Source organism: Oryctolagus cuniculus, chromosome 4, assembly GCF_051225735.1.
Source record: "Oryctolagus cuniculus isolate XC-2025 breed Fujian yellow rabbit chromosome 4, ASM5122573v1, whole genome shotgun sequence".
Classification (NCBI taxonomy): domain Eukaryota; kingdom Metazoa; phylum Chordata; class Mammalia; order Lagomorpha; family Leporidae; genus Oryctolagus; species Oryctolagus cuniculus.
In genome coordinates this window covers 107819304-107835640 of record NC_142870.1, presented here as the reverse complement: position 1 = coordinate 107835640, position 16337 = coordinate 107819304, and the positions used below count along the sequence as shown (strand labels likewise).

The following is a 16337-nucleotide window of genomic DNA, read 5'->3' as shown; positions in this document are numbered from 1 at the left end:
GTGGTTGTTTTTAACTTGTCCACCAGCTGCATGTTTATTGGATTGTTATTCAACTTCAGGAATGTGTTTTCCTGGTGAGTATGTGGAGGCCTGTTTCAAGAAGAAAGAGGCTTAAATTTGTGCTTGCTGCATCCTTTCTACAGTAAGTGGAGGGCTTTAGACAGGCCTGAAGGAAGGCCCTGGGCCTGACTGGTTACAGTGCTAAGCTCCATTCAGCACTAGCAGGTGGTTTTCTTTTGCTTGAACTGGGTAAGATAATAAGATAACATGGACTATGGGTGAGAAATACCTTTCCAGCAGACTGCTGATAGGAGGATTCCTTATTTATGGGTCTCTAAAAAGTCCCCACTGGAGTGTTTTGTTTTTATTTTGAGGAAGCTTGAGTGTCAGGTAAGGCTAGGGAGACATTAAAAACAGATTTATCCTAAGACACTTAGAGTGACTGTGCTAGTCATCAGCGAATTCTCCCCGTGTGCTCATCGAACACTAAGTTCAACCCTGCAGGCATTGGTGGAGCTCCCAAAGCACTGCCAGGAGGACCGCAGATGCGGATAAGGATAATTGAAAGGCAAGGGACCAGTATTTAGGGGTCAGTGAGCAACACCCTGTCAGCTAGAATGTAAGTGTGAGGGATTGGTGGCCTTGAGTGGAGGGAGAGAAGAGATGGGGCTAGAGGGGGCTTTGTGTGTGTCGCATTCAGTTGTCATAGAAGGTGTGATCTTGGGGACAGTATTGTGGAGCAGGTTAAGACACCACCTGTGACACTGGCATCCTATATGGGAATTAGATTCCAGTCTTGGCTGCTTTACCTCTGATCCAGCTCTCTGCCAATGTGCCTGGGAAAGCAGTGGAAGATGGCCCAAGTCCTTGGGCCCCTGCACCCATGTTGGAGACCTGGAAGGAAATCCAGGTTCCCTGCTTTGGCCTGGCCCAGCCCCGGTAGTTGCTGCTATTTGGGGAGTGAACCAGCGGATGGAAGATTCATTCATTCTCTCTCTCTCTCTCTCTCTCTCTCTCTCTCTCTCTCTCTGTTAACAGTGCCTTTCAAACAAATAAAAAGAAGTGTAGGGCCAGCATCACAGTGCAATGTGTTAAACTGCCACTTAGGACACCTGCAACCCATGTTTGAGTGCTTGTTTTAGTCCTGGCTACTATGCTTCCAACCAAGCTGTCTACTAATGTGTGCCAGGGAAGGCAGTCGAGGATGATCCAAGCTTTTGAGGCCCTGCCACCCATATGCAAGTCCTGGATGGAGTTCCAGGCTCCCGGCTTTGGGCTGGCTCAGCCCAGGCTGTTGTAGGCATTTGGGGAATGAACCAGCAGTTGCAAGACTGCTCCCTCTCCCTCTATCTTAGCGCCTTTCAAATAAATAAATAAGTTTTTTAAAAAGAAAGCATGAGCCCTCCCTGGACTGTCACGTTGGGCTTGGCAGAAACTTTCTTACTTTGTAACCAGGAAACACCTTAACGACACATGAGCTCCCTGAACCGGTCAGAGTTCCCAAGGGTGCATTACATTAAGGGTGAGATTTCACTGCAGGCGCTTGAGGTGTGCCCGGGGCACTGCCTCATCTGCTTTCTTTTCTTCATCTAAACTAGGAAATTACTATTTGCTTTAAAAAATATTGTCATTGTTTTATTTTAGGGAAAAAGAAACAGTGGTTTCAGACAGTGCTTCTTCGGGAGCCAGAAGCACTGCAAGCTGACAAAGCTTTGTCCGGCGATGGGGTACACGTTCCGGCTGGCCGCCCGGAATGACATCGGCACCAGGTACACCGCTTCCTCCTGTCCTTACCCTTCAAACTATGGCTGCAGATGTGGAGCCTTGGCCCACGTTGCTGGAAGGTGTGCAGGAACTCCTGCCTCCACGCTGAGCTAACTAGAGATTTTCCCAGAGGGACTCCTAGTCAGAGGGCAGATGTGCCCCTGGGGCTCCTGTGCAGTCTCATGGCTGGGTCGCCAAAGCCCCACCGAGGACCAATATGAAGCCAACCGAGCAAGCTCTGGAAGGAACTCCTCTCAGGGCTTTCCTGTTGCAGATGGCGTGCCCTTTTCTTTCATCACTTGAGCAAGCTCTTCATTCAGTTGCCTTTTCCAGTGATGGGGGTGTTTCTTGACACAGAGAAAGGGGTACAGGGCCAGCCATTTGTTGGGAAGCCCAGGGCACACACTCAGAGGATTGGAGAGAATCTGGTCTTCTGGGGCGCCACTGCAGGTCCCAGGCTGCTGGGACCAGAGCAGGTGCATAGGCAGGCGTCAGTTGAGTGGAGAGGCTTTGAAGAGGCCTGCTTCCTTCCACTTGGCTACGCAACTCTTGATTAAGGGATAGCCATGTGGTTTTAGAGTTCACAGGTTGGAAAGACTTCTGTGGTTCCAGAATTTTTTTTTTTTTGAAGAATTAGGAACATCCACAGACTTTCAAACAACAGCACTGTGCATGTCTTTGTAGATCATCTATTTCATCAACAGATAATTATGTGTGCTCATGGTGATTTGAAGACTCCTTAGTGGGCGTGGCTCACAGTTTGATAGGCGTTGTACTGTGCTGTGCTTTGTGTTCAGTGCTTTTGCAAGGAAAGTAAGTCCTGAAGTGTTTCGTGCTACAGCTTGGTGTGCTTTTCCATCAGCTCTGGGGGGAAATAGGGCGAACTGGAAGTGGTGGCAGGGACCATCACAAAGCATCCCTGCCTGCATTTGCCCGCTGAGCCCGTTAGTCCCCAGACTTCCCACGCCAAGCACCCAGGGCAGCAGGTAGGCCTAGCCACCCTCTTTCAGAAGGCCGGGCCTCTTCACTGCGGGGCTCACTGTGGTCATTTCTCCACAGCGGTTACAGCCAGGAGGTGGTATGCTACACACTAGGGAACATCCCCCAGATGCCCTCAGCACCAAGGCTTGTTCGAGCTGGCGTCACATGGGTCACCTTGCAGTGGAACAAGCCAGAAGGCTGTTCACCCGAGGAAGTGGTTACCTACACCCTGGAAATTCAGGAGGACGAAAATGTAAGTTTTGCAGATTTTATAGCCTTGGATGCATTCTCCGTAAGTCCGTATTGTTATAACTAGAGGGCACCATGAAATTCAGTTAGTGATCTCATTCCAAACCCGACTCCGAGTTCCCCCGCTGCCGACAGCAGCCTACTCTTCCCCACCTCAGGATATGGCCTCCCCATTCTTTTAGCCAAGACCCTCGCTGTCCTTGACCCTGTATGTAATCACTCAGCAAATCCTTTTACATCTTCCTCCAGAAATTATGCAGAGATTACTCCTTCTTCACCATCCCTAGAGCCATTCCTCTCATCTCACCTTAGGCTGTGGCGAGGCTTCTCACCCCTGACTTCACCCTTACTACGCTACAGTCTGTTCCCCACACAGAGCCTGTGTGATCTGGGAAATACTAGCTGGAGTCGCCACTGCTCTGCCCAGAGCCCTTCCATTGCCCTCAAGGCCCTGGTTTCTTCCCGGGGAGCTCCGTTCCTGTGCCCTCTGGCTAGAATCTCCTTCCTGTCAGCTTGACTCACTTCCCTCACCCCCTCCAGGTCTCCGGACGGCCCTTCCCCAGCCACCCCATAGAACAGCACTGTCCAATAGAAGTCTCTGCGGTGGTGGAAACGTTCTGCGGTTTCTGCTGTCTAGTAGGCGGCACCCGGACACGTGTGCCTAGTGAGCCCTTGAGATACGGCGTGCAGGCCTACAGGACTGAATTTTAATTGTGGTGAATCTGAATTCAAAGAGCCGTGTCGGCTGCCTTGTTCATCAGCCTGTTGGGCTGTAGAAAGCAGGGCCTCACGGGTCCAGCACGCTACATCTTTTCCATGTCTGGATTTTGCCAGTTAGCACCTAATCCCACGTGACGAGCTTTATGTGTATATTTGGGCTGTTTTGAAGTTGCTTTCTCCAGTGCGTGTCTGCTCCTTGTGGACAAGGCTTTGTGTGATCTTGGGCGGTGCTGAATCCCCAGAGCCTAGAGGAGACCCTGACACATAGAAGTGCTCCTTAGTACTAGACAGCTGAATGAATGAATGAGTAAATGAATGAATGAGTGGATAAGTGAACTAAAATGCTACTGAATGAATTCCGTGTGACCAGCAGTTAGTGGGATGTTTGCCCTCCCATCTAAGGACGCTGTGTGGGCAGGAACCTGAGCCACAGTTTATTGTATCGCACATGCAGCTTGACAGTGAAGACTTCAACACAACGGGGCATTCTCCATGACAGCTTTGTTAGATAATTTTTTTTTTAAAGAAGTGCTTACTGTTTTGTCCCAATAGTTGACCAGACCCAGGAGACATGACAGTGTGATGAAGTTAAATTTTTATTCATGGCTTGAGTGCTAGCCACACCACACCGTGGGCTGTGATGCTCTTTTTTGATAGCTGCCAGCCCTCTGGCCCAGTGGTGATGGTAAGCGAGAGGCAATATAAAAATCCCATATACCAAGACATTTAGTGCCCAGATTTTATGATGCTGATGTTTCTTTCTGGCTTTGCCTTTTCAGGATAACCTTTTCCACCCAAAATACACTGGAGAGGATTTAACCTGTACTGTGAAAAATCTCAAAAGAAGCACACAGTATAAATTCAGGGTGAGTCAGTCACTTTGGAACCTGAACTCCTTAGAAACGAAATGGTTTCATGTTTCACCATCCCCTGTTTCAGATTAACTCTGTAGGTTAACAGGTGTCTAAAGCACATAACACTTTGCCTTTTTGAAGCAACATTTATAAAATGTGTACTATCCTTTCCTTTTAATATCTGTGTTTGAGGGTGAAACCTTCAGCGTGGCCAAGTGCCCTGGTCTGGGAAGGTCCCGACCCGATGCTGGGTGTACCTGTCACTCACCTGCGCTTCACGCCTTTCTCTTCCCTTTTTTTTTGCCCTTTTTGGAAAGCAGGTTTTCCTTTACCCTCATTTTCCTTTGCTCTCTTCTGCCCATATCTTTTTCTCTGCCTATTTTTATTCTTCTCTCTTACCCATCCTCACTCCAACCCACTTAGCCTGCCATTGGTCATTAACAACCAACATTATGTCACAGTGGGATTTTCTGTTGGAGATAAAATAGTGAATACTACTTTGCGATCAGTAAGGGAAAAAAAAAAAAGAGAAAAAAAAAAAACAACCCAGTATGCTTGTGTCACTTTTTATTATCTTGAGCACGGTACCATGTTTCCTCGTCTGCCGAGTGCATTTTGGAGGGAGAAGGTTGTCTTCTGATTCTACCCTTCCTTTTCTCATTTAGGGGCCATGTGGGGTTATTTGGTTCATGATAACCACTCAGTGAATAGGTGTCAAGTCATCGAGTGGAGGGTGTGGCCGTTTGAGGAAAAAGATAGTTTTGGATGAGTTAGAAAGTCCTTGTTACTGATGCTGCCTATGAAAACGTTGCTATCTTGCTAGCATTTCTCCACAAGGTGGCATTCCCCTACTCTTAAACGAGAGGTTATTTCCTCTACTTTCCTCCACCCCCATATTTTCTTTTCACAAAACAGCATGAATCAGTTGGTAATATACACGTTTTATGTCATCTTGGATGGGTAAAACAAATCTTTAGCTAAAACCATTTTATGTTTTTATTCTAAATGGTCAGGAGCCAACTCTACAGAGAATTAAGTGATCCATAAAAAAAAAAAAAAAAAACACTGAAATCAGTACTAGAGTTTAGAGAGAGAAAATGTATGTGTGTGCATTTGTGTGTGCATGTATCTGGTATCTGAGTTTGTGGATGCCTTGAGCTTGCCGTGTTAAAAAGTTACCGTGATGGGGTAACATCTGATAAAGCATGTTAATGTCTTTTTGGTTGTGTTACAGCTGACTGCTTCTAACACGGAAGGGAAAAGCTGTCCAAGTGAAGTTTTGGTTTGTACCACAAGTCCTGACAGGCCTGGGCCTCCTACCAGACCCCTGGTTAAAGGGCCAGTCACACCTCATGGCTTCAGTGTCAAATGGGGTATGTTTTCTTGCCACTGTTACTTCTTTTTTGTACAGGTTTTTAAGAATTGGTTAATTTCAATGGTGACAAGTCAAGAAAAATGATTGACTGTGTTGTTTGTGTTTTGATGCATTTGGAATACACATATGAGCAATACCCTGAGAATTCCACAAATTGCAACAATTTTTAAATTGATAACTTTAGGATTATCTCATTTACCTTATTATTTTCCTCTATTACCTTTTTTTGTGCTATATTGTTAATGTGTTACTGATCTAAATATGTAATTCAGGGGTGAATGTTGTAGCACAGCAGGTTAAACTTCCTCCCCTTGCAACTACTGCATCCCATTTCAGAGTGCCAGGTCAAGTCCAGCTGCTCCACTTCTTTTGTAGCTCCCTGTTAACACATCTGGGAGTCCTTGGGCCCCTGCCATCCATGGAGGAGACCAGGAAGGATTCCTGACTCCTGCCTTCAGCCTGGCTCAGGCCTGGCTGTTGCAAACCTTTGGGGAGTAAACCAGTGAATGGAAGATCTTTCTCTGTCTCTCCTCCTCTTTCTCTCTGTATCTCTTTATTCCTCTACCTTTCAAATAAATAGGTAAATCTTTAAAATAAATATGTGTATATACAAATATGTATTCTTCAATAGTTCGCCCTAAAAAATTAGTCCCGTTTAATAGAAAAACGTTGACTTTTAAAGTTAACATTATAAAAAAATTCAAAATTTAGGAATATCATCTTAAATTTTAGTGTACAGAATTTTTATTTGAAATGACATGGGAACCTCATTGTTTTCATTATTGTTTGTATATGCCCAGAATTTTGAACTTGAAGAATTTTTCACATTGAAGTTGATATGGGGTTTGGGGAGTAGCTAACAGAAGGAAGTTAAGGCTTGCCTCTGCTTTGTAGCTATTTCAATGAAATGAATGCAGCTAAGAGGTTGATAAAGCTTTGTAACTGTATATAAAACTGTTAGGATATGTGTATGATTTTCACTAATGCCATAGAACCTTAAAACCTAATAGGCAAATATATATACACCTAAACAGGGGTTTACTTGGCATCCAAGTAATGTAAGGGGAATTTTAAACATTATTAGATCATAATCGAATACCAAAACTGAGACATTTGACTGTATTAGGATACCTAATAATTCCGAGGCAGAATTATTAGAATATCTGTTTTCCTGGAAGACAGGTTAATTAAGAAGAGACTGTAAAAATCTAAATTGGCTTTGTGCCAGATCGTAGAACTTTTTTTCTCAAAAATACTGGAAAGTTCTGCCAACACTGAACTGTTATGTTCACCTGTGTGCTGTAATATTTAACCGTGTGATTACTGTTGTAAATCTCTATTACTGAAGTATGTGTATGTCAATGGAAATAGCAGGGTTAGAGGAAAGAGGAAATGGATTTCCTAAATGTGGGCTAAACTCAAGGCCTCTTAGAAAAATCTCTTTTGAGGCAGGCACCATGGCTCAATAGGCTAATCCTCCGCCTTGCGGTGCCGGCACACCAGGTTCTAGTCCCGGTCGGGGCACCGGATTCTGTCCTGGTTGCCCCTCTTCCAGGCCAGCTCTCTGCTATGGCCCGGGAGTGCAGTGGAGGATGGCCCAAGTCCTTGGGCCCTGCACCCACATGGGAGACCAGGAGAAACACCTGGCTCCTGCCTTCGGATCAGCGCGATGCGCCGGCCGCGGCAGCCATTGGAGGGTGAACCAACTTGGCAAAGGAAGACCTTTCTCTCTGTCGCTCTCTCTCACTGTCCACTCTGCCTGTCAAAAAAAAAAAAGAAAGAAAGAAAAAGAAAAATCTCTTTTGTGTCCGAGAATATAGAGGGAGCGGAGAGGCAGTAGAGGTAAATTCTCCGTCCTTTCACAAAATTACACTGCAAGCTGTTTTTCGGTTCTGACAGCAAAGCTCCTGGGGGCAAAGGGTCACTGGTGGAATGTGTGGGGGAGGTGCCGTGGGTCTCCTGGACTCACCTGGCACCTTCCGCTGACTGCTTCCTGCACCAGTTCCCATCCAGCCACGCCTGCTTTTGTACCGTCCTCAATCAGAGCAGCTATCGGGATGGAAGGAGTGGAGTAATTCCATTGCCATGTCTTATCTATTTTGTCAATGAGCATATGCTCTCTCTCCTTCCCTTTCTTCGTCTCTCAAAAAGAATCTGGTTACTGATAAAATATGTGAAATTTTAAAAGAGTAAAATAATAGAAAAAGAAACACGAAATTTCCTTGGACATGAAAACCACCAAATATTAAAGGGCTGCCTTCAGAATTCTCACAGGAATTCCATTAACATAAGTCTTATAGGAAAATCAATTCCTGTTTTGAGTTGCATTCATGTTTCACTAAATAAATGCTAACTCTGTGACATTTCTAGCTCTGAGGACGTTGAATAATCTGTTAGTATTTGGGGTTTCCTGATTTGTTTGCTTTTCAAGAAAGGACTGCTGTGAATTCAGTTAATTATCATGCCTTTTGGGCAAGTTCAGATTTAAGACAGGAAAATGTATGGTTTTACATGTTCCAGTAATACTTGCCAATAAAGGTCAATGCCCTGTCATTACTAACAAGACATTTGCTTACTTTCCAGAGCCTCCAAAGGACACTGGTGGTTCAGAAATTCTCAAGTACTTGCTGGAGATCACTGATGGAAACCCTGAAGGTAAACTTTTTGGCTGTTGTCTTACACAAACCCAGTAGCCAGCTCTGTTTTCTAATACAGAAAACATCTGTGTAGTGATAGAAGGCAGTCATTAATTCTAACAACAAGGCTATTGGAATAAACTTCAATCATATATTAATAGTTTTTCTCCTTGAAACACAATACCAGAAATCAGACAGTCTGCATGAAAAACATATTTTTGGCATTTTGAAAATTTCTCATGTTGTTTTTTTAGAACCACAGTTCCAGGTTTATAGAATAAATTTATTGTATTCCTGGAACTTGCCACACTATTTTCTGGAAATTCTTAAAGAGCATAGAAAGTATCAGAAGCAAGCAACCAGAAAGATAAGTCATGGGCAGTACAGGGGTTCAGTAATGTACAAACAATATGTAGTGCTATGGGCTAGTGACAGGTGTACTGCTTATAAAACGTTTCAAGTACCTCTCCATGCCATTGTGATTTATAGTCAGAAATTGTTCTTCAAGAATAGTGTCTTTTCAAAAACTCTCGGGTTTTTGCTTCTAATAGAATGTGCCAGACTTTAACAGCCAACAGTAAAGTAGGAAGAACTTAGATGGCATTTAACCTCAGCAGTGCACTCATCCCTGTAACTGCCAGTTTTTAAAAAGTGGTGCACGCGTTCGGCAAAGCAAGCAGTTCCAGTGACGTTACAAGCAAGTGTGCCCACTCCACACTTGCCCCTGCTTCTCTACCATGGCAGCCAGGTGGAGTTTCTTCGGTTTTGAAACCCACGGGTCCTATTTTAAGCAGAAAACGTGAGACTTCTTTGAGATGGGCCCAGATGTTCTTAACCTGAAATCATATCCCATGCTAAAAATAGGACTTAGCTTTGTACATGAGAAAGCCTGCCTGGGAGAAAAGCCACATGTGTGCCAACAGCTCTGCGTGCCTTCCCACGGCAGGTGCCATTCTGCCCTCAGCGTTAGCGGCTTCGCCAGCGCGCAGGTGCGTGACTGCTTCAGACTTCACAGTCACCCTCGCCCTCACTTGCCTTTTCGGTACAGGCTTTCTTACCTGAACCAGCGGAATAATGGTCTTCAGTGTTCTCCATTCTTGTATGGCCCTGGCGCGTGTGACTTTATCCTACTTCCAACCTAATAAGCAGCTCAGGGAATTTGTGAAAGTCACTCTGGTCGAATATGAATGGATAGAGTGAAAGCATTTTTTCCTAAACCAGCGTCATGGAGTAAAAGGCGTTAGTAAAGTAGCTAGCTAGCTGGGGGGGGCCGGCACCGTGGTTCACTTGGTTGGTCCTCTGCCTGTGGCGCCGGCATCCCGTGTGGGTGGCGGGTTCTGGTCCCGGTTGCTCCTCTTTCGGTCCGACTCTCTGCTGTGGCCGGGGGTTGGGGGGCAGAGGGGGGTGGAGGTGGCCCAGGTGCTTGGGCCCCGGTGCCCGTGTGTGGGGCCGGGGGGGGCGCCTGGCTCCTGGCTTTGGATTGGCGCAGCTCCGGCCGCCGGCCGTTTTGGGGGTGCGCCAGCAGAGGGGGCACCTTTCTTTCTGTCTCTCTCTCTAACTCTGCCTGTCTAATAAAAAAGAAAAAAAAGGTAGCTAGCTGGAAACATGGCTCCCAGGGGAGCAAATCACAGAGGCCTGGGGGAGCCCCCAGGACCCCCCTGCTTCCTGTGGTACTCTCGTCCACCATGTGGCTGCTCTGGCCACCCACTGTGTTTGCTCCTGAGGAGCAGATGTAACTTGGGTCACCCAGGTGTCTTGTCTTTCTCGTTCAGCCTCCTGAGCACTTTGTCTTGTACGTGGGGCTCTGAAGAGTGCAGGCCTTTCCCTAGCCTATGGCCTCGGTCAGTGACAGGAGGACTGCCCTCGCTGTGGACCCCAGAGAGGAGCAGGGAGATGCCTCAGCACCCGCTCTTGCCAGAGGCTCAGAGCTAAGCAGGCGGCCGCCTCCCCAGCTGACCCCAGGACCTCCCACAGCCACCAACATGTTGGAGCTTGTGTGACAATGCCCTCTCACCACACCTCTTGTGCCAGCTACAGACCTGCGTGGCTTCCCATGTCCATACCCTTAGTCAACACACGTAGTAATATGTAAGCCAATGGCACCAAGTAGTGAATATGAATCCATAGTTTTTTTAGTATTTAACTTTGTAAAGGAAATGGAAAGAGAGCCTGGCTGCTGTTTTAGAAAGAATAGATGGGCCGGCGCCGCGGCTCACTAAGCTAATCCTCCGCCTTGTGGCGCCAGCACACCGGGTTCTAGTCCCGGTCGGGGCGCCGGGTTCTGCTGTGGCCCGGGAGTGCAGTGGAGGATGGCCCAAGTCCTTGGGCCCTGCACCCCATGGGAGACCAGGATAAGTACCTGGCTCCTGCCATCGGATCAGCGCAATGCGCCGGCCGCAGTGCGCCAACCACGGCGGCCATTGGAGGGTGAACCAATGGCAAAAGGAAGACCTTTCTCTCTGTCTCTCTCTCACTGTCCACTCTGCCTGTCAAAAAAGAAAGAAAGAAAGAATAGATGTCGGTTTCCCTGGAAACCACCTGGCACCTCTTGTCATCCATGACAGTCAACCCAACGAAATGTTTTCAGAAAGCATACACTTACATTTGAGTCTCCTTTCACAGCGAATCAGTGGGAAGTGGCGTACAGCGGATCAGCTACCGAGTACACCTTCACCCACCTGAAGCCAGGCACTTTGTACAAGCTCCGAGCATGCTGCATCAGCACCGGGGGACACAGCCAGGTCAGTTCCCTGCCGGCAGCCCCATTCTCACACACTGTCTGGGATGGCAGAGTACAATTGCAGTGGAGCGGTGTACCTGATGGCACCACCTGCCCAGGTACCGCCCCAGGAAAGGAGAAACAGGGCTGTCCACGTAGTGTCTCAGAGAGCAGGAACAGCCCGCTCTGGTGGGTTTGTCAGTTGTTTTTCAGAAGACATTGGCCTAATTGCAGGTGACGGTTGCAAACTGTCTAGAATTTGTGTTAGTTAAATGGGGAGTGCCTCAGTTATTAATTAAATGGGGATGCCTCAGTTATTCCAGTGATAACAGAAGTATAGAAATCAGAGCAAGAAAGAGGAGCCCTCCCACACATCTCTGCTGTTACTTCTGTCAGCCATGGGTGAATTTCAGACGTGTGTTCCTTAAAGCACTTCACTGCCCTCTGCTGGAAAACTGTTGTAAAAGCCAAATAAGTCTGATGACAGTTAACAGGCTGTTGTGCAGTGCCCAGCACACACATCTGTAGGCAGCAGTCGTTCTCCTGTTGTCTGCCAGCCACTTACCATGTCAGGAGGCAGCTCCAACCACATGGTGTTTTCATAGATTCAGAATAGCCTAACAAATGTGCATGAAGTGTCCTAGAAATGAGAAAATTGTCTATGTGATTTTAACTTAGATTCAGAAAAGTGGATAAGAGGCAACGTTGTTTTCACTGTAGAGATCTTTAACATTATGGCTTGAAACCATTGAAAGAGAGAGAGAGATTGAGTCTGGTTGAGCAGCATGGCTCTGCCTTGCTTTCTCTTCTCTCAAGCCAGAGGATCAACCTCTACACCCTCAGCCCTACACAACCAGATCCTACTTGTTAACAAAACCTGCTGGTTAATATCAGACGCTGTTGATTAATGTTGACTATTTGCTTTTCTGCTCTATGTGAATAGTTGGCCAATTATGGCACCATTTTAAAATTTCATCCAGCCATTATTTTGTGTTTTCTTCTGTCTCATGAAGAGTCTTTCTCAGTCGGCTTACAGGAGAATAATCGTGTGCTTTGGATGTGCAGCACTCACACTTTATAACCTGACTTCGGAAGGAATCACTTCTGTTTTTAACCAGGGCTATATGCAGTCTATGTCCGCACTTAAAACACACAGGCACACTTGTATGAAGATAATATTTGTGTAAAAAGATAGGATAATCGGGTGGGCATTTAGCCTAGTAGTTAAATACATCCATGTCTCTTATCAGGGTACCTGGGTTCAACATCTGGGCTCCAGCTCCCGGGTCCAGCTTCCTACCCATGTCGAGGCAGCCGTGATGCTTCAAGTGTTTAAGTTCCTGCTGCCCACGTGGGTGACCTGGATTGTGATCCTGGCTCCTGGCTTTGGTCTGGCCCAGTCCTGGCTATTGTGGGCATTTGGGAAACAAACCAGCAGATAGAAGCACTCCCTCTTGCTTTCTCTCCCTCTCTCTCTCTGCCTCTCAAAAGGAAAAACAAGACATAGTACAGTTACGGGGGGGATTTGCCGGCTGGTGTAGAGATGTGATGAATTCATAGTAGCTAAGAGCTGATTGTCTCTGGTGTTCCTCCTGCAGTGTTCCGAAAGCCTCCCCGTTCGCACACTAAGCATCGCACCAGGTCAGTGTCGGCCGCCGAGGGTTCTGGGTAGACCAAAGCACAAAGAAGTCCACTTAGAGTGGGGTGAGTGAGCAAATCTTCATGTTACCATTGATAATTTGAACTATTGGAGACTAAGGCATAAGGCTTTGTAATTAAGTTTCAAAGCTTCCTTCTGAAAACCTTTTTTTTTTCCCTCCGCTGGCGATCGCCCTATTGTCGCTGGCCTGTGTGACTTGGGCTTGCGTCCCCAGACAGCCGCAGCGCTGTCACTCATCCTACTCTTCCTGATGACGCTGCTCTTGCTGCTCCTCCTCTGCCCTTCCCTGGGCACTTTTCTAGGGACAGTTTCAGCAAAGCCCATCTTTTGCAGGGATTTTGCAACTTTATTCGTAAAGAAAAATAGTGCTTAATTTAGAGATTAAACCAAGAATTGGTTCAGATTCCTCCTCCTCTTTGTCTGTGACCTACCCCCCTCCCCCCCATTGCTGCTCTGTGGGTCCTGGTGTTTTCACATTGACTTAAGCCATGTTAGCATCTCCTGTTATGTCAGCAGTTTAGATGCTATACAATTGCAAGTATAAATGTGCAGGATTCTAGCAGACTGCCTTTTCTCACCATTTATATCTAAAGTAGAATAAAATATTGTGCCAGTGTTGAGTCCTGTATCCTGATTTAGCGTCACCCTTGGTTTCAGGCTAAAGAGATTTTTTTCCTTTACTTTCCTTTAGAGTGTGAAGAAATTTGCCTGATGCTTTTGTTATTTTGGAATTACTTGTATTAATGTGATGCACTATATACTGAAACACACTTGTTTTGCAAAGTATGGATGACGTCATTCAGGAACTTTCTTGTTTTTGGATGGGCGGGGGAAAGGTTCTTTTGTAAGGCAGACAGTAAAGACAGCTCCCCTGCATGGTATTGTGCGAAACCTGTGGAAAATCGGGCGTGATTGGCTGTCCTGGAAGCACAGACGTGCTCTAAGAGAGAAGAACTTCTTGGTTTCCAGATGTTCCTGCATCTGAAAGTGGCTGTGAGGTCTCCGAGTACAGTGTGGAGATGACGGAGCCCGAGGCTGTAGCCTCGGAGGTGTACCACGGGCCTGAACTCGAGTGCACTGTTGGCAACCTGCTGCCCGGAACTGTGTACCGCTTCCGGGTGAGAGCCCTGAATGACGGAGGGGTGAGTATGATGCCACCCACCATGGGCAGAAGGCAGTCTCCATCCATCCAACCATGACAACCCTTAAAGAAGTATATTTAAATTCACATTTCCCAGTTTGTTGTGGTTTCATATAGACATCGCAGTTTTTAGGAATGTTCTGTTTCTTTAATGTTCATATCATTCTATTAAGATAATCACACAAGGGTAATAAAGACATCACCTATAAATGCTTCTGATAGTTTTAGACTAATTTCCTGTTATCTCATGGACTCTATAAGTTGTGGAAAACTTAGACTGTATAGTAGTCCAAATCTGAATTCTATGCCATATTGCCTTTTGAGCCCACAATGACTTAGGTCAGTTTTAGAGCTGGGGTGGAGGAGAGGCTAGGGAGGCCAGTAGGTTTGTGTTTTTTTGTTTCAAACTTGAGAATACTCTGGCCCCTCCATTGGTCCCACCTGCAGTGGGCAGGTTGCGCTATCAAAGATTTGGAGTATTAAGGCCATGTCATATCCGCAAGAGTAGGGGCTCTCCCCCTGACTTTGGAGTTGCAGAATGATGTGGATTTGAAGGAGATTCATAATGAGAAATAGCTGGCCCAGAACCCACATTTTTGGTGCGTCAGAGAAAGATTAAAGAAAGCAGAAAGGATTCAAGTAAAAGTGATGCAAAGCACCCGTACACATACCCAGACGGACCAGTGGTTTGTATGGATGAGATCCATGCAAAAACAATTGAGTAACAAAATGTTTAGAAGTGAGGGCCGGTGCCGTGGCTCACCAGGCTAATTCTCCGCCTGCGGCGCCAGCACCTCAGATTCTAGTCCTGGTTGGGGTGCCGGATTCTGTCCCGGTTGTTCCTCTTCCAGTCCAGCTCTCTGCTGTGGCCCGGGAAGGCAGTGGAGGATGGCCAAGTCCTTGGGCCCTGCACCCGCATGGGAGACCAGGAGGAAGCACCTGGCTCCTAGCTTTGGATTGGCGCAGCTTGCTGGCCGTAGCGGCCATTTGGGGAGCGAACCAACAGAAGAAAGACCTTTCTCTCTCTCTCTCTCTCTCTCTCTCACTGTCTAACTCTGACTGTCAAAAAAAAAGAAGTGAGAAAACCAACTGACAGTGATGCCACATTGCCAGTGACATTTCTTCTCAGTGGTCCTGTTCAGGCATTCTAGAAGTGAAGTGTGTTGAAGTCAGCTCCCTGTCAGCCACAGCTGGCTAGGAAGATGTTTGGTCTGAAGCAAGATCTCACATTTGATCAGGAGTGGACTGAATCTCTCCTAATTCCCTAATTCCCCACTAGCAAAGAAATTCAGATACAGCACAGATACTTAACATGAAAAAGAGAGAGAAAAAAAAAGCTAAACTAAACATGAAACCCACATTGGTGAGGAGGTAAGAAAGCCCGTCGCTGGCTTAGACTTGCCTAAATAAAAGAAGGTGGATGGTGGCGATCGCTGGCGCTGCCGCGGCCTGCCTTCGCTCTGCCTGTCGTTCCCCCATCAGCTTTCCAGGGGAATCTGCCATGACACAGATAATGTGCAGCTGTGCTGATTTCAGTGTTACCTTCTCACCCCCTCCACAGTCAGAGGAAGACAGTCCCTTCAACCTTGGTTTACTCCTGTTGTGTCGGAAGTCAGCCATCTGCGTGACTCTTGTTCCCTGCCCAAGTCCCTGTTAGAATTTTTTTTTTTGGACAGGCAGAGTGGACAGTGAGAAAGAGAGAGACAGAGAGAAAGGTCTTCCTTTGCCGTTGGTTCACCCTCCAATGGCCGCTGCGGCCGGCGCACCGTGCTGATCCGAAGCCAGGAGCCAGGTACTTATCCTGGTCTCCCTTGGGGTGCAGGGCCCAAGCACTTGGGCCATCCTCCACTGCACTCCCAGGCCACAGCAGAGAGCTGGCCTGGAAGAGGGGCAACCGGGACAGAATCCGGCGCCCCGACCGGGACTAGAACCCGGTGTGCTGGTGCCGCAAGGCAGAGGATTAGCCTAGTGAGCCGCGGCGCCGGCCCCTGTTAGAATTTGCTCTTCGCTGTCAAGTATCTTTACAAGCTTTGGTGGAAAATAAGGGACTTTTTTTCCCTCACTTTGAAAAGCATGGTTACTTCATTAGCCTGGCGTGATTTTGCTATTGGCCCCAACCCTTTAAAATATGCCCCGCGCTCCATGATGGAAATGCATGGTTCAGGTAGTTGAGGCTCTCTCAAAATGTGTTCATCTCCAGTGAAGCTGCAAGCCTTGTGCTCACCGGTGGTGAAACAG

General features: G+C 47.0%; 1 protein-coding gene across 14 annotated transcripts in view; it reads left to right on the top strand.

Annotated features, from left to right (window-relative positions):
• Window positions 1-16337, top strand: part of FNDC3B (fibronectin type III domain containing 3B) — a 360686-nt gene that overhangs the window by 288620 nt on the left and 55729 nt on the right. For 11 of the 14 annotated variants that reach the window (XM_008266495.5, XM_008266496.5, XM_008266498.5 and 8 more), the window contains 8 exons: window positions 1645-1769; window positions 2824-2998; window positions 4494-4580; window positions 5803-5941; window positions 8527-8598; window positions 11202-11320; window positions 12897-13002; window positions 13928-14100. In XM_008266495.5, the coding sequence (XP_008264717.1) occupies window positions 1645-1769; window positions 2824-2998; window positions 4494-4580; window positions 5803-5941; window positions 8527-8598; window positions 11202-11320; window positions 12897-13002; window positions 13928-14100 (996 nt within the window). The remainder of the gene's footprint in view (window positions 1-1644; window positions 1770-2823; window positions 2999-4493; window positions 4581-5802; window positions 5942-8526; window positions 8599-11201; window positions 11321-12896; window positions 13003-13927; window positions 14101-16337) is intronic. The other 3 variants (XM_070072505.2, XM_089330934.1, XM_070072507.2) reach the window with 1 other exon arrangement.